General features: G+C 43.0%; 1 protein-coding gene across 2 annotated transcripts; it reads left to right on the top strand.

The window, feature by feature from the left end:
- The first annotated feature begins 516 nt into the window (after positions 1-516).
- On the top strand, positions 517-19,510 carry GHITM (growth hormone inducible transmembrane protein). Of its 2 annotated transcripts, none has more exons than XM_036355943.1 (9): positions 517-650; positions 1,528-1,669; positions 2,472-2,571; positions 4,118-4,229; positions 5,111-5,252; positions 8,153-8,261; positions 15,333-15,521; positions 15,977-16,148; positions 19,215-19,510. In XM_036355943.1, the coding sequence occupies exons 2-9, from the start codon at positions 1,538-1,540 to the stop codon at positions 19,297-19,299; spliced, it is 1,041 nt and encodes a 346-aa protein (XP_036211836.1). In that variant the 5' UTR covers positions 517-650; positions 1,528-1,537; the 3' UTR covers positions 19,300-19,510. The 2 variants fall into 2 exon arrangements, with proteins under 2 accessions (XP_036211836.1, XP_036211837.1); XM_036355944.1 differs by lacking the exon at positions 517-650 and adding an exon at positions 868-891.
- The last annotated feature ends 5,115 nt before the right edge of the window (positions 19,511-24,625 follow it).

Below are 24,625 nucleotides of genomic sequence, written 5' to 3' on the forward strand. Positions count from 1 at the left end.
ACTGAGGTGGGGACTTAGGGGCTGTCCCAGGGCACCTGCCTGTGAGAGGCGCCGGCACAGAACACCTGCCCAGCCAGTCCGGGCCCGTCCCAGGCGCAGCGGCGGGGGAGCGCGTGTGCAGGTCGCGCAGCCACGAAGACAACTCCGACCCCGCCAGCTCGCTCCCCGCGCTAACCTTGGGCCTCCAACCCAAGAAGCCAGTTGGCGCCGGTCTGAAGCCGTCGCCTTTGACAGACTGTTTATACTTCCTGAGGAGGCACAGAGGCGACGAGAGCGAAGGATCGGGAGGTAGAAAGATTTTTGATTCTCACGCCACGTCTGGCACGTGTTGAATAATTTTGTAACCGCTGCAAGGAACAACGTTCGGACAAAAGCAGAGCTCGGCCCACACGGACCCGGACAACGGCCTCCCCCTCCCAGCCCCCTCGCACGGCCCCGCTCCTGGCCCCGCCCCTCCGCCCTGGTGCCGCCCTCTATCGCAGGGCGTCCTGTGATTGGCTGTCGGGAGTGCGGCCGCTTCTCCGGACGTTGCGTCACGCCGCGAGCCGGGGAACTGCGCGCGCCGACGGCGGGGGCGGGTGGACCGGCTGAGCTGCGCGCCTGAGTTTCGCTGCCGGAGGGTCTGTGCGGTTGAGGCGACCGGGACTGAGGTGCGGCTCCCCGCTGCGGGCACCCGAGGTCGCCGCGCTCTCGGGGGCCTCTGGGGGCGCGAGGGCGGTGGCTGCGACACAGCTCGCGGCGCGTCGCCGGGGCCGCCCGCGGTGACCTGTGGCCGGGGCGGCGCGGGGCCTGGGCCGGGGGGGCTCGCCCTCGCGGCCTCTTCTCCCCGGACGGCGAGTGCTGAGTCACCCCGCCGCCCCGCAGAGAAGGGGGTGCCCGCGGCGGTGTGGGGTGCGTGGACGGGGCGAGGCTCGCGCGGGCGCTCGTAGCGGCCCGGTGCTGGGGCGGCCTCTCGGGCGCCTGGAGGGCCAGGATCCGAGGCCCCGGTCCGACTCCCGGGGCCCCTCCGGCTGCGGCGCCCGCGGCCGCCCGTCCTGGGGGCAGGGCCCCGCGAGCCGGGCCTCCGGTCGGTGCGGGGCCCGAGGGCGTCCCCGCGAGGGCAGGCGGGCCGGTGCCGGCGGACCGGGCTGGAGCTCGGGGTTCCCGGGGCCGGGACGCGCGGACGGGCGTGTTGAGCGGGAGTTGGGCTTCGGGTGCGGCCCCCCCGGAGGGGGGAGCGTTGGGACCCGCAGAGCGAGCTCGGGATCCACACCTACAGGTGCATCCCGGAGGTTTCAGGAACTGGAACATTTTACACCCTATTTGAAGGGAAGTCGTTTTGGGCATGTTTGGCAGAAATGTGCTTGGGTTCCGTTGATGTCTGGTCACCGTGCGATGCAGGATGACCTTGAGAGTTGCTGGTCTCTCTGGGTTTTGTCGGCTGAGTTCCCCGAATTAACCAGGGACGCGCAGGGGTTTAACGTCTGGAAGCTACTTGAGTCCGCCCTTCCGCCGGCTCACGGTGGCCTCTGTCTGTCTGTCCCCCAGCACCTGCGCCATGCTGGCCGCCAGGCTCGCGTGTCTCCGGACGCTGCCGCCCAGGGCCTTCCGCCCGGGCCTGCCCACCAAGGCCGCCCCCGGGCTGCGGGGCCCCGGCGGGCCGGGCCCGTGGCCCTCCGCCCCCGGCCGGGTAAGCGCCGCCCTGCCCCGCCCCGCCGCCAGGCATTTCCCGGAGCAGTTGCCGGAGGAAGCCCCGGGTTCGCGCTTCCTCCCATTAGTGTTGTGTCTTTCTGTTCCATCTTCATCTCGTGTGAGAAAGGACCCGGGACGCCTCCGTTTTTGCGGCTCTCGGTTTCTCCTGGAAATCACCAGGGGGTGGGAGCGAGGGGGAGCCTAGCACGACGGACTGGCCGGGACGAGCGCCCGCTGCCAGGCACGGGCCGAGCTGTGTCGTTCCAGCTTTTGTTTAGGAAATAGCTGTCCGGTAAGAGCGAGAGCGACTTCCTTAGATGATAGATTCCTCCTGGCATTCAGAGACGTATACATTTTGAGACGTGAGGTAGATAAGGACATACAGAACCTAGAAGAGATTTACCTTTTCAATGGACCGTTTCACTCTTGAAAAGGAGCTAAAATGGAGGTAGTAGTCGTTCCTCCTTTTGGCTTTATGTTAAGGAAAGAAACTTTCTTGAGCCCATTTTCCAGATAAAAAAAATGTAGCTAATAAAGTTTGTAGTTTATGGAATATAAATTCTGAAACTTAAACTAAGAAGTTCAGTTATAAAAGATTAGCAAGTCACTTTGAAGATAGAGCACAAATACAATAGGGTCTCCATTTAACATTTAAATTGGCTACCGTACTTTAATAGTGAAAGTACATGCACATAAAGCACCAACTTTATATGGAGGTTTCTAGTGTAACGAGATCCTGTCTTATCGTTAACTTTCTGTTTTGTTGTGGGTGGTGTATGTCTTGTTTTCATGTGTATCAGGAATATGCCACCAAAACAAGAATTGGGATCCGGCGTGGGAAAACCGGACAAGAACTCAAGGAAGCAGCATTGGAACCGTCAATGGAAAAAATATTTAAAAGTAGGTGCCTGACCAGATCCTCATAAAAGCCTAGTGTTGAGGGAGGGTCCTATTAACTGGCTGCCCCAGAGGCCTCTCGGAAGCAGGACCGCAGTTTGCAATTCAGCTTTGCAAGTTGAGAAACTAGATTGCTAATCTACCCAAAGCCAGCCCAGGCTCCTTAACCTTGCAAAATGTCCATCTATTATGCGGGAGACAGCCCTCATTGGTATCCTTTGGGGTATTTCTGGTCAGTAAATTGGCCCTAAAAACCAAATTATATGAATCCTATAGCCATGGAATAGTAACGTTTGTGAACAAATGGAGACTAAAGGGAGTAAGCTGGTCTTTATGAATACCTTTCACCAGTTAGAGTTAATAAGTTGTTTCTTTCTCAGTATTAAAAGCAAAAGCACCCTCTCCCTTAATTCAGCGGCATAAACATGGGTTACGTTTTTCTTTGATTCTTTTTTTCTTGACTCCATATAAAGCACCATCTTTGCTAATGTCACTGTAGACACAATGCGATCTAACTCAACATTTCTTTCTCATGTTTAAAATTATTTTATTGCTTGATGGATTTTAGAGAGAGAGAGGAAGGGGGGGGAGAGGGGAAAAAACATCTATTCTACTTTATATACACTCATTGGTTGATTCTTGTATGTGCCCTGAACAAGGATGGACCCCGAAACCTTGGAGTATCGGGATGATACTCTAACCAACTGAGCTACCCAGCCAGGGCTCTTTCTCATCTTTGCTTTCTAAATGTTATGAGGACACACCCCAAATTCTTATGAGTAAAATAACGTATCACAGAAGTCTCCCCACATCTACAGATACACTGCCTCTAATTTTGTTGGAGACGAAAGGTTAACCAAGTCTGATCCTTTTTGTACTAATTATTACACCTTTGTTTCAGCAGTGTTCTTACTAGTCCCCTAATTATAAGGCCATTTCTATATATACTAACTAGAGGCCCGGTGCACAAAAATTTGTGCACTCGGGAGGGTCCCTCAGCCCAACCTGTACCCTCTTGCAGTCTGTGACCCCTCAGGGAATGACCACCTGCTGGCTTAGGCCTGCTCCCTAGGCGATTGGGCCTAAGCTGGCAGTCAGACATCCCTCTGGCAGCCCCGGAGTCCTCAGAGGATGTCCAGTTGCCAACGGGGAGCAGGCCTAGCTGCAGTTGGACATCCTTAGCGCTGCTGAGGAGGCGGGAGAGGCTCCCACCACCACCACCGCTGTACTGGCAGCCATCAGCCTGGCTTGTGGCTGAGCAGAGCTCCCCCTGTGGGAGCACACTGACTACCACACACTCCTGCATTGAGTGTCTGCCCCCTGGTGGTCAGTGTGTGTCATAGTGACCAGTCATTCCCAGTCCTTCTGCTGTTAGGGTCAATTTGCATATTACCCTTTTATTATATAGGATTATAGCTATTACAAAGAAGTGTGGTGTATAGTTTGATTTCCCTCATTTACTGTAAGTATGGGGAAGGGCTTACTGCCAGCATTTTAATTTAGTTAAAACATGACAGTGTTAACCTGCATTTCCTCCTGTGTTCTGCAGTTGATCAGATGGGAAGATGGTTTATTGCTGGAGGGGCTGCTGTTGGCCTTGGTGCATTGTGCTACTATGGCTTGGGAATGTCTAATGAGATTGGAGCAATTGAAAAGGCTGTGTAAGTAAATTGTTCCCAAACAGTTCTAGCCTTAAAGCCTCCAATTTTCTTCTCATACTTACCTTTGGCCACTTTGGGAATGTTTTATGTCTAGTCTTCTTGTGTAGGAGAAAAATGAATACAGATAGAATCTCTTGTTTCCATGACCTATATTTATTCAAACCTAAATAAACTTCTTTTTCCAAGGTTATATGTATTCAGGTAAGGAGAAAATGTGTCACTTTGTATATAAGCCAAATGCTTATGTCTTTTATTATGGTCGTGCTTATTTTTTAAAGCAGATTCACTAAGGCATAATTTATATAAGTTCACCCATTATCAGTATACAATTCAGTGATTCTTGAATGTATAGAGGTTCAACTATCACCACACCTGTTTTAGAACATCCCCATCACCTCGAAAAGATCCCTTATGCTTAATTGAAACCCTTTCATCCCCAGTCCCAGGAAACCATTAATCTTCTTTTTGCCTTTGTAGATTTACCTTTTTTGGACATGTAGTCAGAATAAAATCATGCTGTGTGTGGTCCTTTGGGCCTGGATTCTTTCACTTAGCACAATGTTTTTGAAGTTCAGCATTTTGTAGAATGCATATATCTCATTCTTTTTTGTGTGTTTTATTTTATTTTAATTTTTTCAAACTTTTCCATCACCATTTATCCCCTCTGTGCCCTCTTCCACCTCCACCCATTCTCCGCCCCCCCTTATATGTCTTTTATCATTTACGTTTTATGGTAACTTCAATGTATGCATCATTTTCGTTCCAAATGAGGTGAATAAGATTTAGAGCAGTAACATATTTCCCAAGACCTCCCAGCTAATCTTATTCAACCAAAATTCATATTCAGAATCTTATAAATTAACTTTTTTTTTTTTTTACAGAATTTGGCCTCAGTATGTGAAGGATAGAATTCATTCTACCTACATGTATTTAGCAGGAAGCATTGGTTTAACAGCCTTGTCAGCCCTGGCAGTGAGCAGAACTCCTGTTCTCATGAACTTCATGATGAGGGGCTCTTGGGTGGTAAGTCAGCTTGTTTTTGCTTACCTTTTCTACTCCGTATCAAAAGATTAGACAAAAAATATTGGGGCGGGTGTTAAAGGGAAAGAATACCTTATTAAATTGAACAGGTTTTTGTTCAAATAATATATGAAATTAGTAGTGCAGCTGAGATAGAGTAAGAAGTATACAGTGAAGTACTTCAGCTATTCTTTGTTAAATATATATTTTATAGTGGCAAAGGGGTTGGAAACCAAACTTACAGGAATGTCCTATCTAGCAGCAGATACCAAACTGCCTGTATTTTGCATATCTTACAGCAATTTACTAAAATTAAGGGGGATTCCAAACCATCTTAGAGGTCAGTGGGAAATGCATATCACAAAAACCCTAACATTCTATACTATTAAAAGTAGAAAGTGCCACAACTATTCTGAGTTTTCTTGACCCTGTATAAGGAATATTGAATGAGTGTTTCTTGTGCATTTGTTATTTTACTAGATACCAAAAACTGATTTCAAGTGTGTTGACTATTTTTCTACTCTCTGGTTGAAGAAATAAACTAGAGTAAGTGGTAAAGAATATACAATAAGAACTAGAAAGTTTAAAATCAGTGGAAAGATTATTTTTGTCTTGGACTACTAGGGAAGTTCCATGAAGGACAATTTTATCTCATCAGGGCCATTGAAGCCTGGCATTTCTTATTTTAGGAGAGTACAAGGGTAGTCCAAGTTTGCAAAACAGCTTGAGCAAAGAAAGCAGTCATTAAAAATGACTTTACAGTTCATTAGCATATTTGAGGTTTGGTGTGTGAAGAAGACAGAAAGGGGCTGTGTGATTGGCAAGCTGAGAGTAGTGCCTAAGCAGTGGGAGGCCATTATAGATAACTGGACCAGCAAAAGGCCGATGAGCATGGAGAACTAATGTGGAAGAGCCGGTGTACTAGCTCTGCCTTTGCAAGATCTGATGATAAGAGTGTGAACTAGAACAATGAGTGTGAGGCTGGACAGGAAGGGAAGATGGGAGAGTCTATGTAATACTCAGAGATGTCCCATGGCAAACCAGTTCTCCACAGGTAGCCCAAATCCATCTAACCTCCAAATCTGTAGTATTTCCACATTATACATTCCAAAAGGAGAAACACTTACAGTAGCATAGTTAGTATTCTTAGGATATTGCTTCCCAGATGGGTGTCATGAATTACCTAGCCCCGTGGTCAGCAAACTGCAGCTCGCAAGCCACATGCAGCTCTTTGGCCCCTTGAGTGTGGCTCTTCCTAAGCCTTAGGAGTACCCTATTTAAGTTAATAACAATGTACCTGCCTATATAGTTTAAGTTTAAAAAATTTGGCTCTCAAAAGAAATTTCAATTGTTGTACTGTTGATATTTGGCTCTGTTGACTAATGAGTTTGCCGACCACTGGCCTAGCCTACAGGTTCTAGAAGACAGAGAATAAGCATGTGCATTCTCACCAGGAATGTTAGTTTAATCAGTAGTACGTAATTTACAATAGTGCCTTTTGTAATTAAGCATGCATGGCTATATGAGGGAGATCAAGATATGCAAAGGAGTTTAGCCCCTAAAATAAGACATTAAAGAAGGTTTGTGCATGGGCCATAGTCTCAACTCCCTGTGGGCATTAGATCACTCTCATGTGCTTTTGCTCTCATACTTAAGTAAAAGTTTAGAAAGCCAGACAGATGCTACAGTGGTGAAGATGTAGTCTTTTGGGGAGGGGGGGGGGGGTGGGGTTCCACGTCTGTAGACACTGATCACTGTACTAAGTGTCTTTGGACAGAGGAGAGTCATCTGACACCTCTTGGCAGCAAGGGGACCCACCATAAACCTTCCCAGACAAAGGGAAGTCCTTGAGTAAGTCAGACGGGAAAGAGTTCTTGGGCACAATGAACAGAATTGTAGAGGTATGAGCCAGAGGCATGTCTGTAGCCCTACTAGTTCCCTGCAGCTGGAGTGGAGACTGGAAAGCTGAAAGGCAAAAAGTGGAACTGGATCATGAAGGACCTTAAAAGAAAAAATGTGTAAATTGTGATAAATAACCTGAAAATGCTTTGCACAGAGATGTATGAAGTAGTTTTTAGTAATTGTGCATTGGAAAATGGTAGACTAGAACTCAGCATGCTTTTCTGTTTAATGTGAATGAAAGCAGCAGGTGCCTGCGTGTCAGACAGTGCAGACGACGAGGCAGGTCTGGAGCATCGCACGGGATTCTTAGCATCTGGAGAAAAGCCTTCCCAACCAGAAGCATTCGCGTTCAGTTATGGTGTTTTTTTAGTAATTGGCCAAATACCTGCTACCTGATTCTGTCCAAAAGCTACAAGGTTACAGTTTTTCCTTTAAATTTCCTGGATATTATCATCTTTCTTCCATTACCTATATTTCTTCCTTGTTATATATACAAGGGATCTTTACAAGTCATAACAATAGAAATCTAAGGCAAAGAAAAGGAAAGGACCAAGTCAGCCAGAAAGTTTGAAGGAGAGAAGCAGTCTTATTTCTCATCTTTTCCATGTGCTTTTATTTTTTCAGGTTTCTTTTAGCAAGTGTGCTGTATATATTTTAATTGGTATATCATGACTAATATTTTTAAATGCTATTAGTGCTATACTAAAATATAATTGAAAATAATTCTGGGACTTTTAAAGAGATTTTGTGAAACCTTTGTCTAAAAATAATAAAGTTTTTTAAAGATGACGTTATTAGTCAAAGCTTAACTCATTCACTTAAAGCTGTCTGCAAGTCTAAGGGCACCGGCCTTCTCGTCACGTGGCCAAACGGAAATAAAGGCCTTTAATATGTTGGGAAAACATGGTTTCTTGGAAACACTAACTGAAAATTAGAACTTGTGGGTTTCTACTTTGTTATTGTATAAGGATAGATTTTTCTTAGTAATATGTGTCTTTCAGACAATTGGTGCAACCTTTGCAGCCATGATTGGAGCTGGAATGCTGGTACAATCAATACCTTATGACCGGAGCCCAGGCCCAAAGCATCTTGCTTGGTTACTGCATTCTGGTATGTTCTAGTTTTCAGTTGTTATTAAATAAATCTTGAATACTACCTTTGAGGTGGCTTTTCACAATCATAAATGCTTTGTACATAATTTAGTTAAGCTTCATGTTTAGAAAACACTTGTAATTTTCCACTTACTACTGTTTATATACTAAGACCAGGGACATCCCCAGTATTACACTTGCCTCCTGTATAGTCTAGTACATGCAGAGATTTTCTTTTCTGTGTTTCATCTAATACCAGGAGGATTTCAGACCTGATACCCATCATTTGAGAATTGTTTATATTGTGTATCTTTAAAAAAATTAAAATGGTGAAAAGAAGAAGAAGAGGTTTTTGCAGTGCAGTATTTTAAGAAAGCAGTCAAAAAACTGTTTGGAAATACACATTTGTGACTGATGCGTTTAGGATAGTTGTTGGCACAAGGTAACATTGGGCAGCAAAGGCTGTCAGCCGTGCTGTTGCTGGGCAGTTTTCATATCCTTGTAGGTAGATGTAGTGAATTTTTTCTTAATTGTTGCAAGACAAATATTTGAAAGTTCAGACAAAGTTTTCTACCTCAAGTTTCCTGGAATAGTTTGTTCCTAGGTTGAATAAAGAGCCAACCAGACCGAGAAACAAAAATGCTTAGGTGAATGTTCTCTACCACAAAACAAGACATTGTATAAGCATTTCCCTGAAATTTCCAGGGAAACAGACTCTGAAATGTTCTAGCATGGTTAGTAAATGGAAATCAGGTTTTTGGCACTCAATAACAACTTTGGGGTGAAATATGTCATTTATATGATTCTTATGCTATCTTTATTTTGCTAACTTGAGACAGCATGATTTCCCAACCTTGTTTTCAAGTCTCTTGGGTGTTAGATTATTCAATCATAGATGTTCTCCCTGGAGCTTTGCAGGAAAAATGACTGGTTGGGTGGGAGATGGTCCCTTTTCTTCTATTACCAATGACCTGCTTTTAAGAAAAAAATTTTTTAGAATACTAGAATGTGCATTTGTTAATAAGACTTTCATTGAATCACCAAAATTCTCGTCCTCTGAATTTTAACATTTACATTTATGTTTCTAAATCTCTTGGCTACTGAGTAGTTTTGCACCTGTTTCCCATTTTAGACAATGAGTTCCTTGAGAAAACAGGGTTAGTGTCTTTTTATCTCAGATAAATAGGCAAGAGGCAGCCAATCAGTGATTCTCATCATTGATTTCTCCCTCTTCCCCTCTAACTCTCTCCCCCTCTTCCCTCTGTCCTTAGTCCAGTGGTTCTCAACCTTGGCTGCACATTAGAATCAGCTGGGAATCTTTAAAATCCCGATTTCTGGGCCTCATCCCCCCGGAAATTCTGTTTCTTTGTTATGGGGTGGGGCCACAACATTAGTAACAAAGAAACAGAATTTCCGGAGGATGAGGCCCAGAAATCAGGATTTTAAAAAGATTCCCAGCTGATTCTAATGTGCAGCCAGGGTTGAGAACCACTGCCTTAGTCTCTTAGTCACTTGTTGAATTGAATTAAGCATTTCTACCTGCTTTGCTTACAAAACCCCCCCCTTTTTTTTTTAAATATATTTTATTGATTTTTTACAGAGAGGAAGGGGGAGAGAGAGAGAGTTAGAAACATCGATGAGAGAGAAACATCGATCAGCCGCCTCCTGCACATCTCCTACTGGGGATGTGCCCGCAACCCAGGTACATGCCCTTGACCGGAATCGAACCTAGGACCCTTCAGTCCGCAGGCCTACGCTCTATCCACTGAGCCAAACCGGTTTCGGCACAAAACCCCTTTTAATCTGATGTCATTGTAGCATATAAATTACTTGAGTCGGTATTTTTTTTAAAAAATATGTTTTATTGATTTTTTGCAGAGAGGAAGGGAGAGAGATAGAGAGTTAGAAACATCGATGAGAGAAACATCGATCAGCTGCCTCCTGCACACCCCCTACTGGGAATGTGCCCGCAACCAAGGTACATGCCCTTGACCGGAATTGAATCTGGCCGACACTCTATCCACTGAGCCAAACCGTAGGGCTTGAGTCGGTATTTTATGTGTGTTGTGGGGGTGGGGTCCTTAAGACCACTAATTCATTCAGCAATTGATTAGTACTCAGAGCTGACGTTTATTACAATGAAAGGATGCACAACTGGATCAGCAAGGGGGAAAGATACAGGCAGAGTCTGGAGTTGGAGAAATACACGGTCTTACAATGCTCTCCTTGCTGGGGGAGCACACCAAGAATGGGAAAAGAGGAGGAACGTGTAGTTTTTCTGCCCAGGGAAGCCAGTAGAGACTCAGTGTCCAAGGTTTTTATTTTTAGTTTATTTATTTATTTATTTGTAAATATATTTTTATTAATTTCAGAGAGGAAGGGAGAGGGAGAGATAGAAATATCAATGATGAGAGAGAATCACTGATTGGCTGTCTCCTGCATGCCCCACACTGGGAATTAAGCCTGGAACCCAGACCTGTGCCCTGACCAGGAATCGAACTGTGACCTCCTGGTTCATAGGTCAATACTTAACTACTAAGCCAGGCAGGCCAGGCCCAAGGTTTTTATTGAAAGCTGATCATGTAGGCACCCTCCTAGCTACTATCAAAAACCAGACTGCCTGCCTTGGCTGGTGTGCTCAGTGGTTGGAGTGTCAGCCTGCACACCAAGAGTCACGGTTTTGATTCCCAATCAAGGGCATGTACCTGGGTTCAGGTTCGATCCCTAGTCCCAGTTGGGGCACATGTGGGAGGCAACCAATCAATGTGTCTCTCTCACATTGATGTTTCTCTCTCTTTCTCCCTTTCTTCCCTCTGTCCTCTTTCCTCCCCTCCTTTCCACTCTCTTAAAAAAAAAAAAAAAAATCGATATAAAAATATCTTCAGGTGAGGATAACCACAAAAAATGAATAAAAAAACCAAACCAGACTCCCTAAAGGAAAGCAGGTATTCAGCATAACTCAGGTGTTTGCACCAGTAGCCTAACCCTGTCAGTTAGAGAACTGTCCAAGTGCCAGGTTCTCAGATGAGAGGCAGGACTAACCTGGCAAGCAGGCCTTTGTAAAGACAGCCCTAGGCCTGCTATGTTAACCCATGGCTGCACAGTATGAAGGCCAATTTCTTACTTTTTTTTTTTTTTTTTTAATTGTTGTGGCTCAAAATTTGTTTTATTCTTCATAAACGTCTTAGGAAGCTGGGTAGATATTAGCATATTCATATTTCATAATTGAGGAAACAGGCTGGGTGAGTCACACACCAGGAAGCACCAAAGTCAAGACTGGCACCCCAACCTTGTTTTTTCAAGTCCTGCATTGCCCATTGATTACTCACTGGCGTCATTGAGATGGGACCCAGAGGGTGTTTGGATGATTCAAGGACAACTGCTCACAGCATCAAAAGGACATCAAAGTTGACATTTTTTATCCAGATGTTTAGTACAGCTGTGGTCTCAATCAGGACCAAGTGATACTTCACAGAAATTACTGAAATGCTCATTGAAAAACTATTCTAATTGTGTTATTCCCCCAACTTTTTTGAGATGTAATTGACACACAATCTTATCTAATAAAGAGGGAATATGCTAATTGACCCTCATGCCGTCGCAAAGATGGCAGCACCCACAGCCAATAAGGTGGGAAGATGCTAATTGACTGCACCGCCCTCAAAGATGGTGGTGCCCACAGCCACAAGATGGCAGCGCCCAGTCCCCTTAGCCCCCCAGCCACCCAGGGCAGCCTGAGGCACAGACAGGCCTCGGATGGTGGCTGCTCGGCCTCCCGAGTCTCAGGTAACCAGGACGGGCTGAGGCTTGTGCTGCCGGCAGTGGCAGCAGCAGAGGTGTGATGGGGGCATCGCCTTCCCCTGATCACCAGTTCACCTCCCACCCCTGAGGGCTCTTGAACTGTGAGAGGGGGCAGGCCCGGCTGAGGGACCCCTCCTCCAGTGTATGAATTTTCATGCACCAGGTCTCTAGTATTGTGTAAGTTTAAGGTGTGCAACATGTAGATTTGATACATGTATGTGTTGCAGAATTATTACCACCATGGCATTAAATAACACATCCACACCATATTTGCCATTTCTTTTTTCCTAGTGGGAATATTTAAGATTTACTTTCTTAGCAACATTCAAGTGTATGATGCAGTATTATTAGCTATCATCTCTGTCAAAAACTCATAAATAACAAGTAAAATCAGTGAATTACTGAAATAATAATTAGTAAAAGTTAATAGTACACACACCAAAATGACAGCCTGCAAACTGGGAGCACTTAACCAGAAATATCAAATGAGGCTAGGGTATCCTATATAATAAAAGACTAATATGCAAATTGACCAAACAGCGGAAAGACTGGTGGCTATGACGCGTGCTGACCACCAGGGGGCAGACGCTCAATGCAGGAGCCATCCCCTGGTGGTCAGTGCACTCCCACGGGGGAACACTGCTCAATCAGAAGCCCTGAGCCAGGCTCACGGCTGGCAAGTGCAGCAGCCGTGGTGGGAGCCTCTCCCACCTCTGTAGCAGTGCTAAGAAGTCCGACTTCTGTGGGGAGTGGGCCTAAGCCATTATTTGGACATCCCCCGAGGGCACGAATTTCATGTACCAGACCTCTAGTATTATTATAAAGCAACTTATATAGTGAGAAAGCAGTGGTTGGTGGTTCTTTTTTTTAATTTTTTATTTTAACTTTTTTATTTTAACATTTTATTGATTTTTTTACAGAGAGGAAGGGAGAGGGATAGAGAGAAACATTGATGAGAGAGAAACATCGATTGGCTGCCTTCTGCACGCCCCCTACTGGGGATGTGCCTGCAACCAAGGTACATGCCCTTGACCAGAATCGAATCTGGGGCCCTTCAGTCCGGCCTTCCACTAAGCCAAACCGGTTAGGGCTGGCTGTTTGTTCTTCACAGGGATTGGTTATAATAGAATTTTCTGCGGTTACCTCATATCAGCCTGGGAAACAGTTCAAATTTTGCTAATGACTTCCAGAGGCATAAGCAGGAAATGACCCAGGTCAAGTTAATCTTGTAAAATAAACTAAATTGAGCTTTATTTTTATGACTAAACTGGTTTTGTCTGCCTAGGGAAAGTTCACATCTAGTCTCCATTTGTTTATTTTAATGTCACCATGTTGTACATTAAATCCTCAAACTTGTTCATCGTAGAACTGGAAGTTTATACTTTTTACCAATGGCTCCACAGTTCCTCCCCCGCCCCAAACCCCGCAAACACCTGGTAACCACCAGGATACTCTGTTTCTCTGAGTTTGACTCTTGGATTCCATGTATAAGTGAGATAATACTGTGTTTTTCTTTCTCTGTCTGACTTATTTCACTTCGCATATTGCCTTCAAGGTCCATGTATGTTGACAAAAATGGCAAGATTTTGTTTTTTATGACTGAATAATGTTCCATTGTCTATGTATGTATTTTTACCCATTTATCCATTGATGGACACCTAGGTTTTTTAATCTTGACTATTGTGAATAATACTGCAGTGAACATGGAAATGTAGCTATTTCTATGAGATCCTGATTTTAATTTCTTTTGATATAAACCCAGAAGTGGGATTGCTGGATCATATGGTAGTTCTGGCTATAATTTTTGAAGAACGTCCACACTTGTTTTCTACAGTGGTTGAACCAATTTGCTGAATTCCAGTTTTCATTCACAATAATAGCTATCCTTGTTAGTTTTATAATTGATTTGTCCTTAAGCAGCACACAGCTATAACCACTTAAGATTTTTATCAGAAAGTGTCATTGAAAAGTCTGAACAGTCTCCTTAAAAGTTTTGATAAAAATTTTGCTATCAAATGTAAAACTGATGGAAATCCCAACAGAAATATTATACAGAAGAATTTTTACTTAGTATCTTTTCCTAGAGCAAAAAAAATTTTAAAGTTATTCATCATGAAATACAATTAATTACCTTACTACTTGATCTAGAAATGTTATTCTCACAAAAGGAACACACTAGTATTGAAATGTTAGTATGAAGACAGCTCTGTGCCTATTCTGTGAGTTAAACTATACACATTTAATGTTTAAGAAAAGGGTAACTTGTTCTACTCACCACTGAAATAATGCCTTATCTAAGATTTATTTGTTTGTTTATTTACTTATTTATTTTTGGTTAATTCTCGCCTGAGGGTATTTTTTCCATTGATTTTTAGAGAGGATGGAAGAAGGGTAAGGGGGAAGGAAGAGAGAAACATCGATGCGAGAGAGACACATTGATAGGTAGCCTCCTGCACATGCGGGCCTGTAACCCAAGTACATACCTAGACCAGGAATCGAACTCGGACCATTCAGTCTGAGGGCCAAGGCTCTTACCACTGTGCCAAACTGGTCAGGGCAAGATTTATTTTTCAGTTGAATTCTATTTACTTGGTTAAGTATATTGATAACTTTCACTGTAATTTTTATGAGGCTCTTTATAATGACAGTTTAAATTACTTTTTACAAGTTATGATTTCGTTCCTTATTACACAATGTAACAGACCTCTAGTCTTGAAGTTCCTACATTTTAAAAATACATATTTTTTTATTGATTTCAGAGAGGAAGCGAGAGGGAGAAAGAGAAAGAAACATCAATGATTGGAGAGAACTATTGATCAGCTGCCTCCTGCATGTCCCCTACTGGGGATCAAGCCCACAACTTGGGCATATACCCTGATTGAGAATTGAACTGTGACCTCCTGGTTCATAGGTCAACATTCAACCCTGAGCCACATTTAAGATTAGCATAATATACTCATTTTCTCATCTTACTTTGTTTAAGACTAAAGCTAGGTTTGAATCCAAAAAATTAACTACAGCATGGAATTTGACAAAGTCACTAAAAATGTAGGTTAGTGTTTGTACTTTTGAGTTATGGCTGTTTGACTAGGAATAATGCTGCTGCTGTGATTTTAGAATCTGGATAGTCCCAAGTTTTGGTTGTAGGATTGTGGGGGTAGTGTTACCTAAATAAGGGGAAGGCTTTTCATATTGTACTGTTTAACATAAGATAAAATACATTCAAAGGGCATGTTAGAAGTGGCATTTTCCCTTTGGTTGTTTAGTAAAAACCACTTGCTTTCTCCAGGTGTGATGGGCGCAGTGGTGGCTCCTCTGACGATATTAGGGGGGCCTCTTCTCATCAGAGCTGCATGGTACACGGCAGGCGTCGTAGGTGGCCTCTCCACTGTGGCCATGTGTGCACCCAGTGAGAAGTTTCTGAACATGGGAGCACCCCTGGGAGTGGGCCTGGGCCTCGTCTTTGTGTCTTCACTGGGTAAGCCACTGTGCTTTGACAGTTGGTTCTTGGTTCGTGATGTACCAAAATCATCTTATGTACTCAGGTTTCCTACTGGGGGGGAAGATATTTAGTCATTTTTAAAAGTTGTTTAAAAGATCTGTGCTAATTAGACTGGATTTTCTTATTTGGCATCATGGCAAATCATTACTATTGGTTTACCAAATGCACCTAAAATGGCAAAGTTGGTCTGCAGAACACATGAGCATTGCTCTGATGCAGAGCCTTCCTGTAATGTGGGTAAGCCACCCTTTGCAGAAATGAGTATCATTGGTTTTGAATTGAATGTATATAAAATTAGACCGTGCTTATAACTCAGATGCTTTTTTATGTTGGTATACCAAAGAAAAAAATTAAAAATAGCATTAACTATATATATAGTTAGAGAAAAGTCCCTTTTTTAAAATAACCTTTTTCCCCCATTTTGATTTCAGGATCTATGTTTCTTCCACCTACCACTGTGGCTGGTGCCACTCTGTACTCGGTGGCAGTTTATGGTGGATTAGCTCTTTTCAGCATGTTCCTTCTGTATGACACGCAGAAAGTCATCAAGCGTGCAGAAATAGTGCCAGTGTTTGGAGTTCAAAAATATGATCCCATCAATTCGTAAGTAGTCTTTAATGTCTTTGTTATATAAAGACATTTGTTTCATTTTGTCCTGTTTTATGATTATTTTAGTTTCTTAGGGCTGCCATAACAAACGGTACAAACTGGGTGGTTTAAAACAAGAGAAATGTATTCTCTCACAGTTGTAGAAGCTAGAGGTCTGAAATCAAGGTGTCCTCAGCGTTGGCACCTTCAGAGGCCTCTGTGGGAGGGTCTGTTCCTTGCCTCTCCTGCCTTCTTGGCAGAGCCAGCATTCCTTGGCTTGTAGATGCATCACTCTGACCTCTCTGTCTGCACACGGTGTTCTTCCTGTCCTGTCTGTTGCTGTCTCTCCTCTTATAAGAACAGGAGTCATATTTGGTTAAGGCCCACCCTACTCCAGTATTCATCTCAACTCACATCTTAATTATATTCGCAAAGATCCAGTTCCTAAATAGAGTCACATTCACAGGTAACCAAGGATTAGGACTTGGACATACCTTTTGATTTCAACCCACAACAATGGCTTTGTCAGATTTTACTATTTTATTTCTATTGCTGTTTGGTCTATTCTCTCTCTAGTAAACTGTGTATCCATAGAAATTTTATTCTATTGCAGGTAAGTAATATTTAGGTATTCAGTTAATTCATAATAATTAGCCTGATGGTGTTCTTGTTGGTTAATTAATTTTAATATTTAATAGACTTTAGAACTGAAGAAAAGATGTATTAGTTGGGTATTCATTGGAAAGTGTAAATAATTGACTTGAAATGTTTAATCGAAAAGACTTTTACTAAAAATTGGAAATATCTTACTATGGAAATTTCATTTTGGAGATACTCAAATTTAACTGATATTAGGTGTTATATAATAATGCTTTTTTCCTTTTCTCCACCAAAGTAGGGTATTTTATTAAGCAATTTTCTTTGAGTTTCATGGTGTTACCACATATTTTTAAAGTAACTTATTTTTTAGAAATAGTTTTTATTGATTTCAGAGACAAAGGGAGAGAGAGAGAGAAATATCAATGATGAGAATCATTGGTAGGCTGCCTCCTACATGCCCTTCCCTCCCACCACCGGGGGGGAGGCGCGGGGGGCGCTTGAGCCCGCAACCTGGGCATGTGGCTCTGGCTGGGAATTTAACTGTGACCTCCTGATTCATAGGTTGACACTCAACCACTAAGCCATGCCAGCTGGGCTAAAGCAATTTTCTTTAATTATATTTATTGGAGTGATACTGGTTAATAAGATCATATAGGCTTCAAGTGTACATTTTTATAATCTACTAGAGGCCTGGTGCACAAAATTCATGCACTCTAGGTGGGGTGGTCCTCAGCCCGGCCTGCACCCTCTCGCAGTCCAGGACTCCTCGGGATGTCCGACTGACAGGTTAGGCCTGCTCCCCATGAGTCTGGCTTCCGGCTGAGCGGCACTCCCCCTGTGGGAGCACATGGTCTTTCCACCGTTCAGTCAATTTGCATATTAGCCTTTTATTATATTGGGTGATCTGTTTATTAAGTGGTGTGCCCACCATGCAAAGTCAAATCATCTTCCGTCACCATATACTTGGCCCCTTTACTCTCTGCCCCCCTCTGGTAATCACCATCCTATTGTCTGTCTGTCTCTGAGTTTCAGTTTTATATCCTGCATATTAGTGAAATCACATGTTTCTTAGCTTTTTCTGACTGATTTATTTTGCTTAGCATGATATTCTCAAGGTCCATCCATGTTGTTGCAAATGACAGTATTTCACCTTTTCTTATAGTTGAGTAGTATCTCATTGTGTACTAGTATATGTACCACATCTTTACCCAGTCGTCTCCCAAAGACACTGGTTGTCTCCATGTCTTGGCCACCATGAATAATGCTGCAGTGACCATAGAGCAGCGTATATCTTTATGAATAAATGTTTTAGCGTTTTTCAGGTAGATGTTGCTGGGTCATGTGGTAACTATTCTTAATTTTTTGAGGAACTGTTATACTGTTTTGCATAGTGGCTGCATTCCTACCAGCAGTGAATGAGGGTTCCTTTTCCTTCACAACCTCTCCAACACTTGTTATTACTTGTCTTGTTGATAACAGCCATTCTACCAGGTGTGAGGTGGTATCTCATTGTAGTTTGGATTTGCATTTCGCTAATAGTTGATGAAAATGAATCTTTTCTCATATATCTGTTGGTTGCTTATATGTCTTCTTGGGAGAGGTGTTTGTTGAGATCCTTTGCCCATTTTTCAATTAGGTTTTTTGTCTGGTGTCCCCATGTACAAAAATTAATTCAGGATGGATTAAGACCTAAATATAGGATCTGAAACAATAAAGTACATAGAAGAAGGCATGGGTACTAAATTTATAAACCTTGGTCATAGAGAACATATCAGGAATTTGACCCCAAAGGCAAGGGAAGGAAAGGCAAAAATAAATGAATGGGACTATATCAAACTGAAAAGCTTCTGCACAGCAAAAGAAACTGCCGACAAAACAAAAAGGCAATGAATAGAATAGGAGATGATATTTGCAACCGACAGCTCCAACAAGGGGTTAATATCCAAAATATATAAAGAACTCCTACAACTCAATTTATTTGTCTTTTTTTTAATACTAAAACTGTAATGATGGTTTTTAAAATGCTGCTATAATGCTTACAGATTCATAACAGTTTCTTTGGATGAAGGGGGAGTAGGGCCTTAAGGGAAGGGTATATTATATTTTAAAATGCCAGACTTGTGTCTAACACATTTTTGTAAAGGTGTTTCTTTGTTTTTGTTTTGATTCTTGTATTGTCCAACACCCATTCCTCCCTCCCACCCCCCATCAAGATATTATACTTATAGTAGAGTGTTAGAGGATAAAATAATGATTTTTAAACTGCTCATTGCCATTTAAAAGATTAATCTACCAGAAGAAAATCTTGACTATTTTCTTGTCGAGGACTTCCTTAGTTGGCATATCTTGTTTTAAAATTTCCATTTTATATACCTAAGTTAAATAATCAGTATTGCTTTTTCTTCTTTTCTAGATTAAGAAATAGTTGTTGTCATTGTTATTAGAATTACATACTTAAACAGGTATTATTTTCTTTTCTAGGATGCTGGGAATCTACATGGATACATTAAATATATTTATGCGAGTTGCAACTATTCTAGCAACTGGAAACAGTAGAAAGAAGTGAGGTGACTCCGCTTCTGACATCGCTAATGCGTCAGATTCCTGGCTTGTCTAGTAGGGCAGGTATTCATTAAGTGGTTTGTTGAAGCAGCTTTTGTTGAAGTTTAGAAGATAAGAACTTGTCATTATGTTTGAAATGTCCCAGTAATGTGATCCTTCAGGCCTGCTTTTTCTTCTAGAGAATAAATTCCGTAGTTCTCTGCCAGATAAGCGCACCCGTGTTCAGTTCTCATTTTTGAGTGATTCTGAAATGTTTTCATGAACGTGAAAACTGAGGTTTGTGTTGTGAGAATTTTAAGTGTTTATCTTAAATTTATTTTAAGTAAAAATTAGCAAACTTACGTTTACCTGTTTAGATTTTGGAATGCATAATATTAACAAGTAATGTCATGAGTGGCATGGAGGTTTGGTAAAGGGACCAAACCTTTACCAAAGAAAGAAATAAAGGGTCACCTGCAGCTTTTCTTTGAATACTGGCTTTAGGACTTGCTATTTGGAAACAAGTCATCACTTTAATATTTCTCTCCTGAGCTTACAAAAGCGTTGAGCACAAAACAAAGGCATAGGTGATAAAATTTCCTGCTGTTCCTTTTCAAGCCTCTTTCCATTGTAGATGTGACCATATTGGCTTCTCATTGTTTGACATTGTTAGGATGCTCCAGAATTGTAATCATACGGAGAATTCCTAGTATAAAATGCGTGTATGTGCAAGCTTTACTTTTGAATATTCTAGAACAAAATATTCCTTAAAATACTTTCTCAGGATAAAATATTCAAAGTATATAAACAGTTGCTGAATTTTTTGCATATTTATTGAAATGTTTAATAGAATACATGCTTGTTTTTTTTCACCTCTTCAACTTTTGAAGCTTTATTAGAAAAATCTGTTGTGGTTTACACTATGAAAGGAGTTTTTCTCCTGAGACTTGGTTTCTCATGTTCCCTCTCAGATGAAGCACTAAAAGAAGGAAAGCAAAGCTACTCTTTCTTCATGGAGTACCTCAGTCAGAATTGTAATGGGCAGAATGCTTCATGAGAGTGTCCTCGAGCAGAATTTTCCTTCTCTCCTTCATAGACCGTTCCTTAACTCTCTTGTGACATTTGTAAGTGTTTGAGAACAGAAGAGTTATTTTTGGAAGTTCTTAATGAATGAAAAAAGTGTGTATGATTATTGAGATGATTGGTGTGTTTGACAAGAATTTATTACAGTAACCCAGAAAAAACTATTCTAACCACATCAAGTTACCGAGGACACTTATTTTTGAAATATTAAAGGTTCCGCCAGATGTTGATTGGTCTGTAATTTTTCCAGCTGAACTATATGCATATTTTTTGAATAGGGGATTTGTTCAAGAAAGCAGCTTATTCTCTTCCCAATGTAGTATATATAGTGCAGTGTGATTATGACCATGCACTGACAGCTGGACTTAACTTCCTACATGACCCAGGCAGTACTTCACGGCACTGTCCCCATTTGCTCATCCAAAATGAAGAGGACAGCAGAGCCCACCTGCAGGTGACATGTGCTGTCACTTCGTAAACACTGGGCATTTTAGCTACTGGTTTATTTGTTTTTGTTATTTTCCCCCTGAGAACAATTCTATTTTTTCCTACTTTGGTTCTGGTACAATGTTAGTGTGACCTTAAAGTGAAATCTTAAAGGCCCTTTTGTCTTCAGTCACATTTTGGAGCCCAGAGTTTATATCTTTATGCTTGGATGGTATCACACACACAAAACAAACTATAATTTTAAGCATGGCTCTTAGGCAGAAGCTTATCCAGGAAATCAAGGGTGTTGGTTTTTCAGTGACCTAGTTTTTTATTTTTTCTGACTTTGCTAAGACAGTGAAGACCTTTCAATAAAAAAGTGTGTCTACCATGCTAGCTGGCCAGGGGAGGCACATCTCCGTGCAAACAGCCATTGTTTGTTATGGTGTCAATACGAGAAGTGAGCAAAGGACTGAGTTTCCAAGCTGTCCCAGGAGGAAGGCTTCAGGTACATACAGTAGTTACAGTGCACAAAACGGGCATTTCATACAGCAGGAGGATGACGGAGGAACATGGAGAAAGATGGCAAGAAATGAGAAGTTCTCTTGAAACCTGGTTTCCTGCTCACAACGTATGTTCTGTGCTTAGAACACTGACCCCTTGGACTTTTCTGTGCTCTTTGAAGTGTTAGCATCATGTTTCCTTTAAAATTGTTCATCTGTATAGAATGTGTCCACATTGGAGTTCCTGAAACTAAATGATACCCAAGATTTGTATCATCCCAGTAGTCTAGAGAGGCTGGTGTGTGTGTGTGGGGGGGGGGGTTGGGGGGGGGGGTAAGCCCTTTGCACAAATGATAACCTTCCTTTGAACTAGGTGCTACTGTCTTCATTTTGCAAAGGAGTACACTGAAGCCCCCAAGTTTAATTTTTGTAACAAGGTCATATGGCTGGGAAGGAGAAAGTGGTAGAGTTGAATGATCCTCCTAACCTGTTACACTGGGAAGTTTGTGATGAATGCCATAGGGCTGGGATCCTATTTGAGAATCAAAAGCACTGTACCAGTTAAATAGGCAGGCTTGGAAGTCTATTGAACACACCCAGGATGTTAGCATTCTAGTGTTTATCAAAAGGAATTGACCTCGGTCAAATGGTGGTGATGCTTTACTTCCTCAGGTTCTATTTTTTTATTTTATTGATTTTTTACAGAGAGGGATAGAGAGTTAAAAACATCAATGAGAGAGAAGCATTGATCAGCTGACTCCTGCACACCCCCTACTGGGGATGTGCCCACAACCAAGGTACATGCCCTTGACCGGAATTGAACCTGGGACCCTTCAGTCCACAGGCTGACACTCTGTCCACTGGGCCAAACCGGTTAGGGCTCAGGTCCTGTTTTTATAGAGTATCAGAAGTTCCAGTGCACTTGGAGCTACAAATCAAGCCTTTTTTTTTTTTTTAAGGTGAGTGTAGTTGATAAGATGGACTCCTCCCTAAATGTACTCAATTTATGTCACTCAGAGTAGAAGCCATTTTTCAGGAGAAGACATGAAGGCTCTGACCTGGAGGACTTGCTCTTCAGCATAGCAGCTCATGAAAACAGAAAACTCCCCCAGTATTAACACTTGAAAGCAGCAAAGGGGCATTTGTGTCAGAAGCAAAGATGAAATCAGAAGTCTGAGTGGGGAGGGGATGTGTGGGCTATCTGGCCAGTTAGCACGAGGGCAGGTCCAGCACAGTCTCTTCCGGCCTCACCTTCCATTCTGCCTGGTTCACAGCTCATACGGATTCCTCACCTGTGAGATGTCAGTCCTCCTGAGGGGCCTCCACCTTCTACCTTCACCTGGAAGGTTGATGGGTGGAGGGTGTTACAACCTCACTGGATGCATTTGGGAGCTGGGGAGTACCTGTGGCTACACCCAGGAATACAGAATTGATATTTTCTGGCAAGACCAAATTGTCATTAGTTCTCACGAGGCACACAAGTCTGTAAACAATTTTTAAAAAGGCTCTTGCTCTGGCTGGATTGGCTTGGTTGATAGAGCGTCAGACTGTGGACTGAAGGGTCCCGGGTTTGATCCCAGTCAAGGGCATCTGCTTGGGTTGTGGGCCCAATCCCCAGTAGGGGGTGTGCAGGAGGCAGCCAATCAGTGATTCTCATTGGTGTTTCCCTCTGAAATCAATAGAAATATGTTTTAAAAATAAAAATGCTCTCCACTGAGACCCTTGTAAAAGCTATCTGATCAGCTGAAGCATGGTGTCAGTTGGCCATCGTTCCCCCAGACTAGGCTTTCGTGTGCCTGGAACACGTGGGCTGCACACCTATGTGCCCCAGTGGGATTGTGCGTAGCATCACAGCTGCTGAAAATTGGTTCATGTGGTGATCTCAGAGAGAGGGTGGACATGGCTTAGTTTCGTTTACTCAGTAGCCGTGTTACCTCAATGCTAAGATGCAGTATTTTTAACACTTGGTTTCAATTTTTTTTTTTTTTTTTTTTTTTTACGGAGCTAGCGTATCTTAAAATCAGTGGCATTTTAGAACTGAAGAAATGCGGTGTTTTCCAGTGATTTGTTTTCCATAATTTCCCAAGAGTTCATTATTCTGTAAGAACAGGTATCTAAAGGATAATCATGGTAATTGCCAATAGCAATGAACTTTTCCTGATGATTCAGAGGGAATCTTTCACACGACAGTACTAGCCTAGCCCCACCCAGTTATGTGTCTCATAAGGCTTGAATGCAGAATGACCCAAACAGGAAGACCAGTGGAAGCTAAGAGCATGAATGATTTGGTTTGATCTGACTTCGTTAGGAAGAGTCAGGGATTTGTTAGGTTGGTTCAGTTTGGTGCTTCCTGAAAGAACTAACTCAGCACCAGCTGTGGAGAGAAACAGGAGAACTTGTGTCTGCCCTGCCGTCGGGCCATCGAGAAGACAGGCATCTGATGGGCAGAGGCAGGGTGGCAGCAGGAGAGCGAGCGGGAGGAGGCCGAGGTGCTGCTGGCTAAGAGCAGGGGGTGCTGGAGCCGGAAGCCCCTAGGATCAGTGGGGAGTTTCCAGCACAACACAACTGTCAATCACCAAAAGTCCCTCCTTAAGAGATAAGCCAACAGATACATATTAGATGCTGTATTAGATACCATGCCGTGAAAATGTGAGAAACAGCAACAAATGACCCAAGGTAGTTATGAAATAGTTATCTAGAAACTCCAAAAGCGTAATCCAGACTGAACGCTGCAGGAGTGCAGAGCAGGGACAGGTGTATCAAATGCCCACAGGAAGGCAGGTGTCCCCAACATCCTGCAGAGGGCTGGTGGCTGGAAGGGGCTTTCTGCTTTGGTGGGAAGGGAATGTCTGGGACACCCCCACACACAGCATCATGGGAAGTATCCTGACCTACCTGGCAGAGGACCCAACCTCTGCCAACACACCAAATGTGCCCGTGACTCTGCTTGTGTCTCAGGTTATGTCACCCTCACCGTACTGGGTGCCTCAGCAAGGGAAATCGTGATAACCTACCTCTAAGTAGAAGGCATTTAAAAAGGAGTTGGAAAAATTATGGCAGGATCTTCACTGTTAATCTAAGTGGCAGGGAAAGGGGCACTTGGTAGGAAAATGAGGTGTTTGTTGTATTTTCCAGTATATTATAGCAAGGAAAGTACATATGGTGAGAAAGTCCATTGAAACACACTTTTCAAAAGAACCATGAAAGCAGAACATCACCCTGAGGCCTTGGCACGTCTCGTCTCCGAGTGGAACTGGACCCAGAGCCTTCAAGGTGCTGCAGCCCTGACAGGCTGTTTGCAGGGAGCCCAGCGTTGAAGCTTCCCCAGGACTGCCGAGC

Source organism: Myotis myotis, unplaced genomic scaffold (assembly GCF_014108235.1).
Source record: "Myotis myotis isolate mMyoMyo1 unplaced genomic scaffold, mMyoMyo1.p scaffold_m19_p_24, whole genome shotgun sequence".
Classification (NCBI taxonomy): domain Eukaryota; kingdom Metazoa; phylum Chordata; class Mammalia; order Chiroptera; family Vespertilionidae; genus Myotis; species Myotis myotis.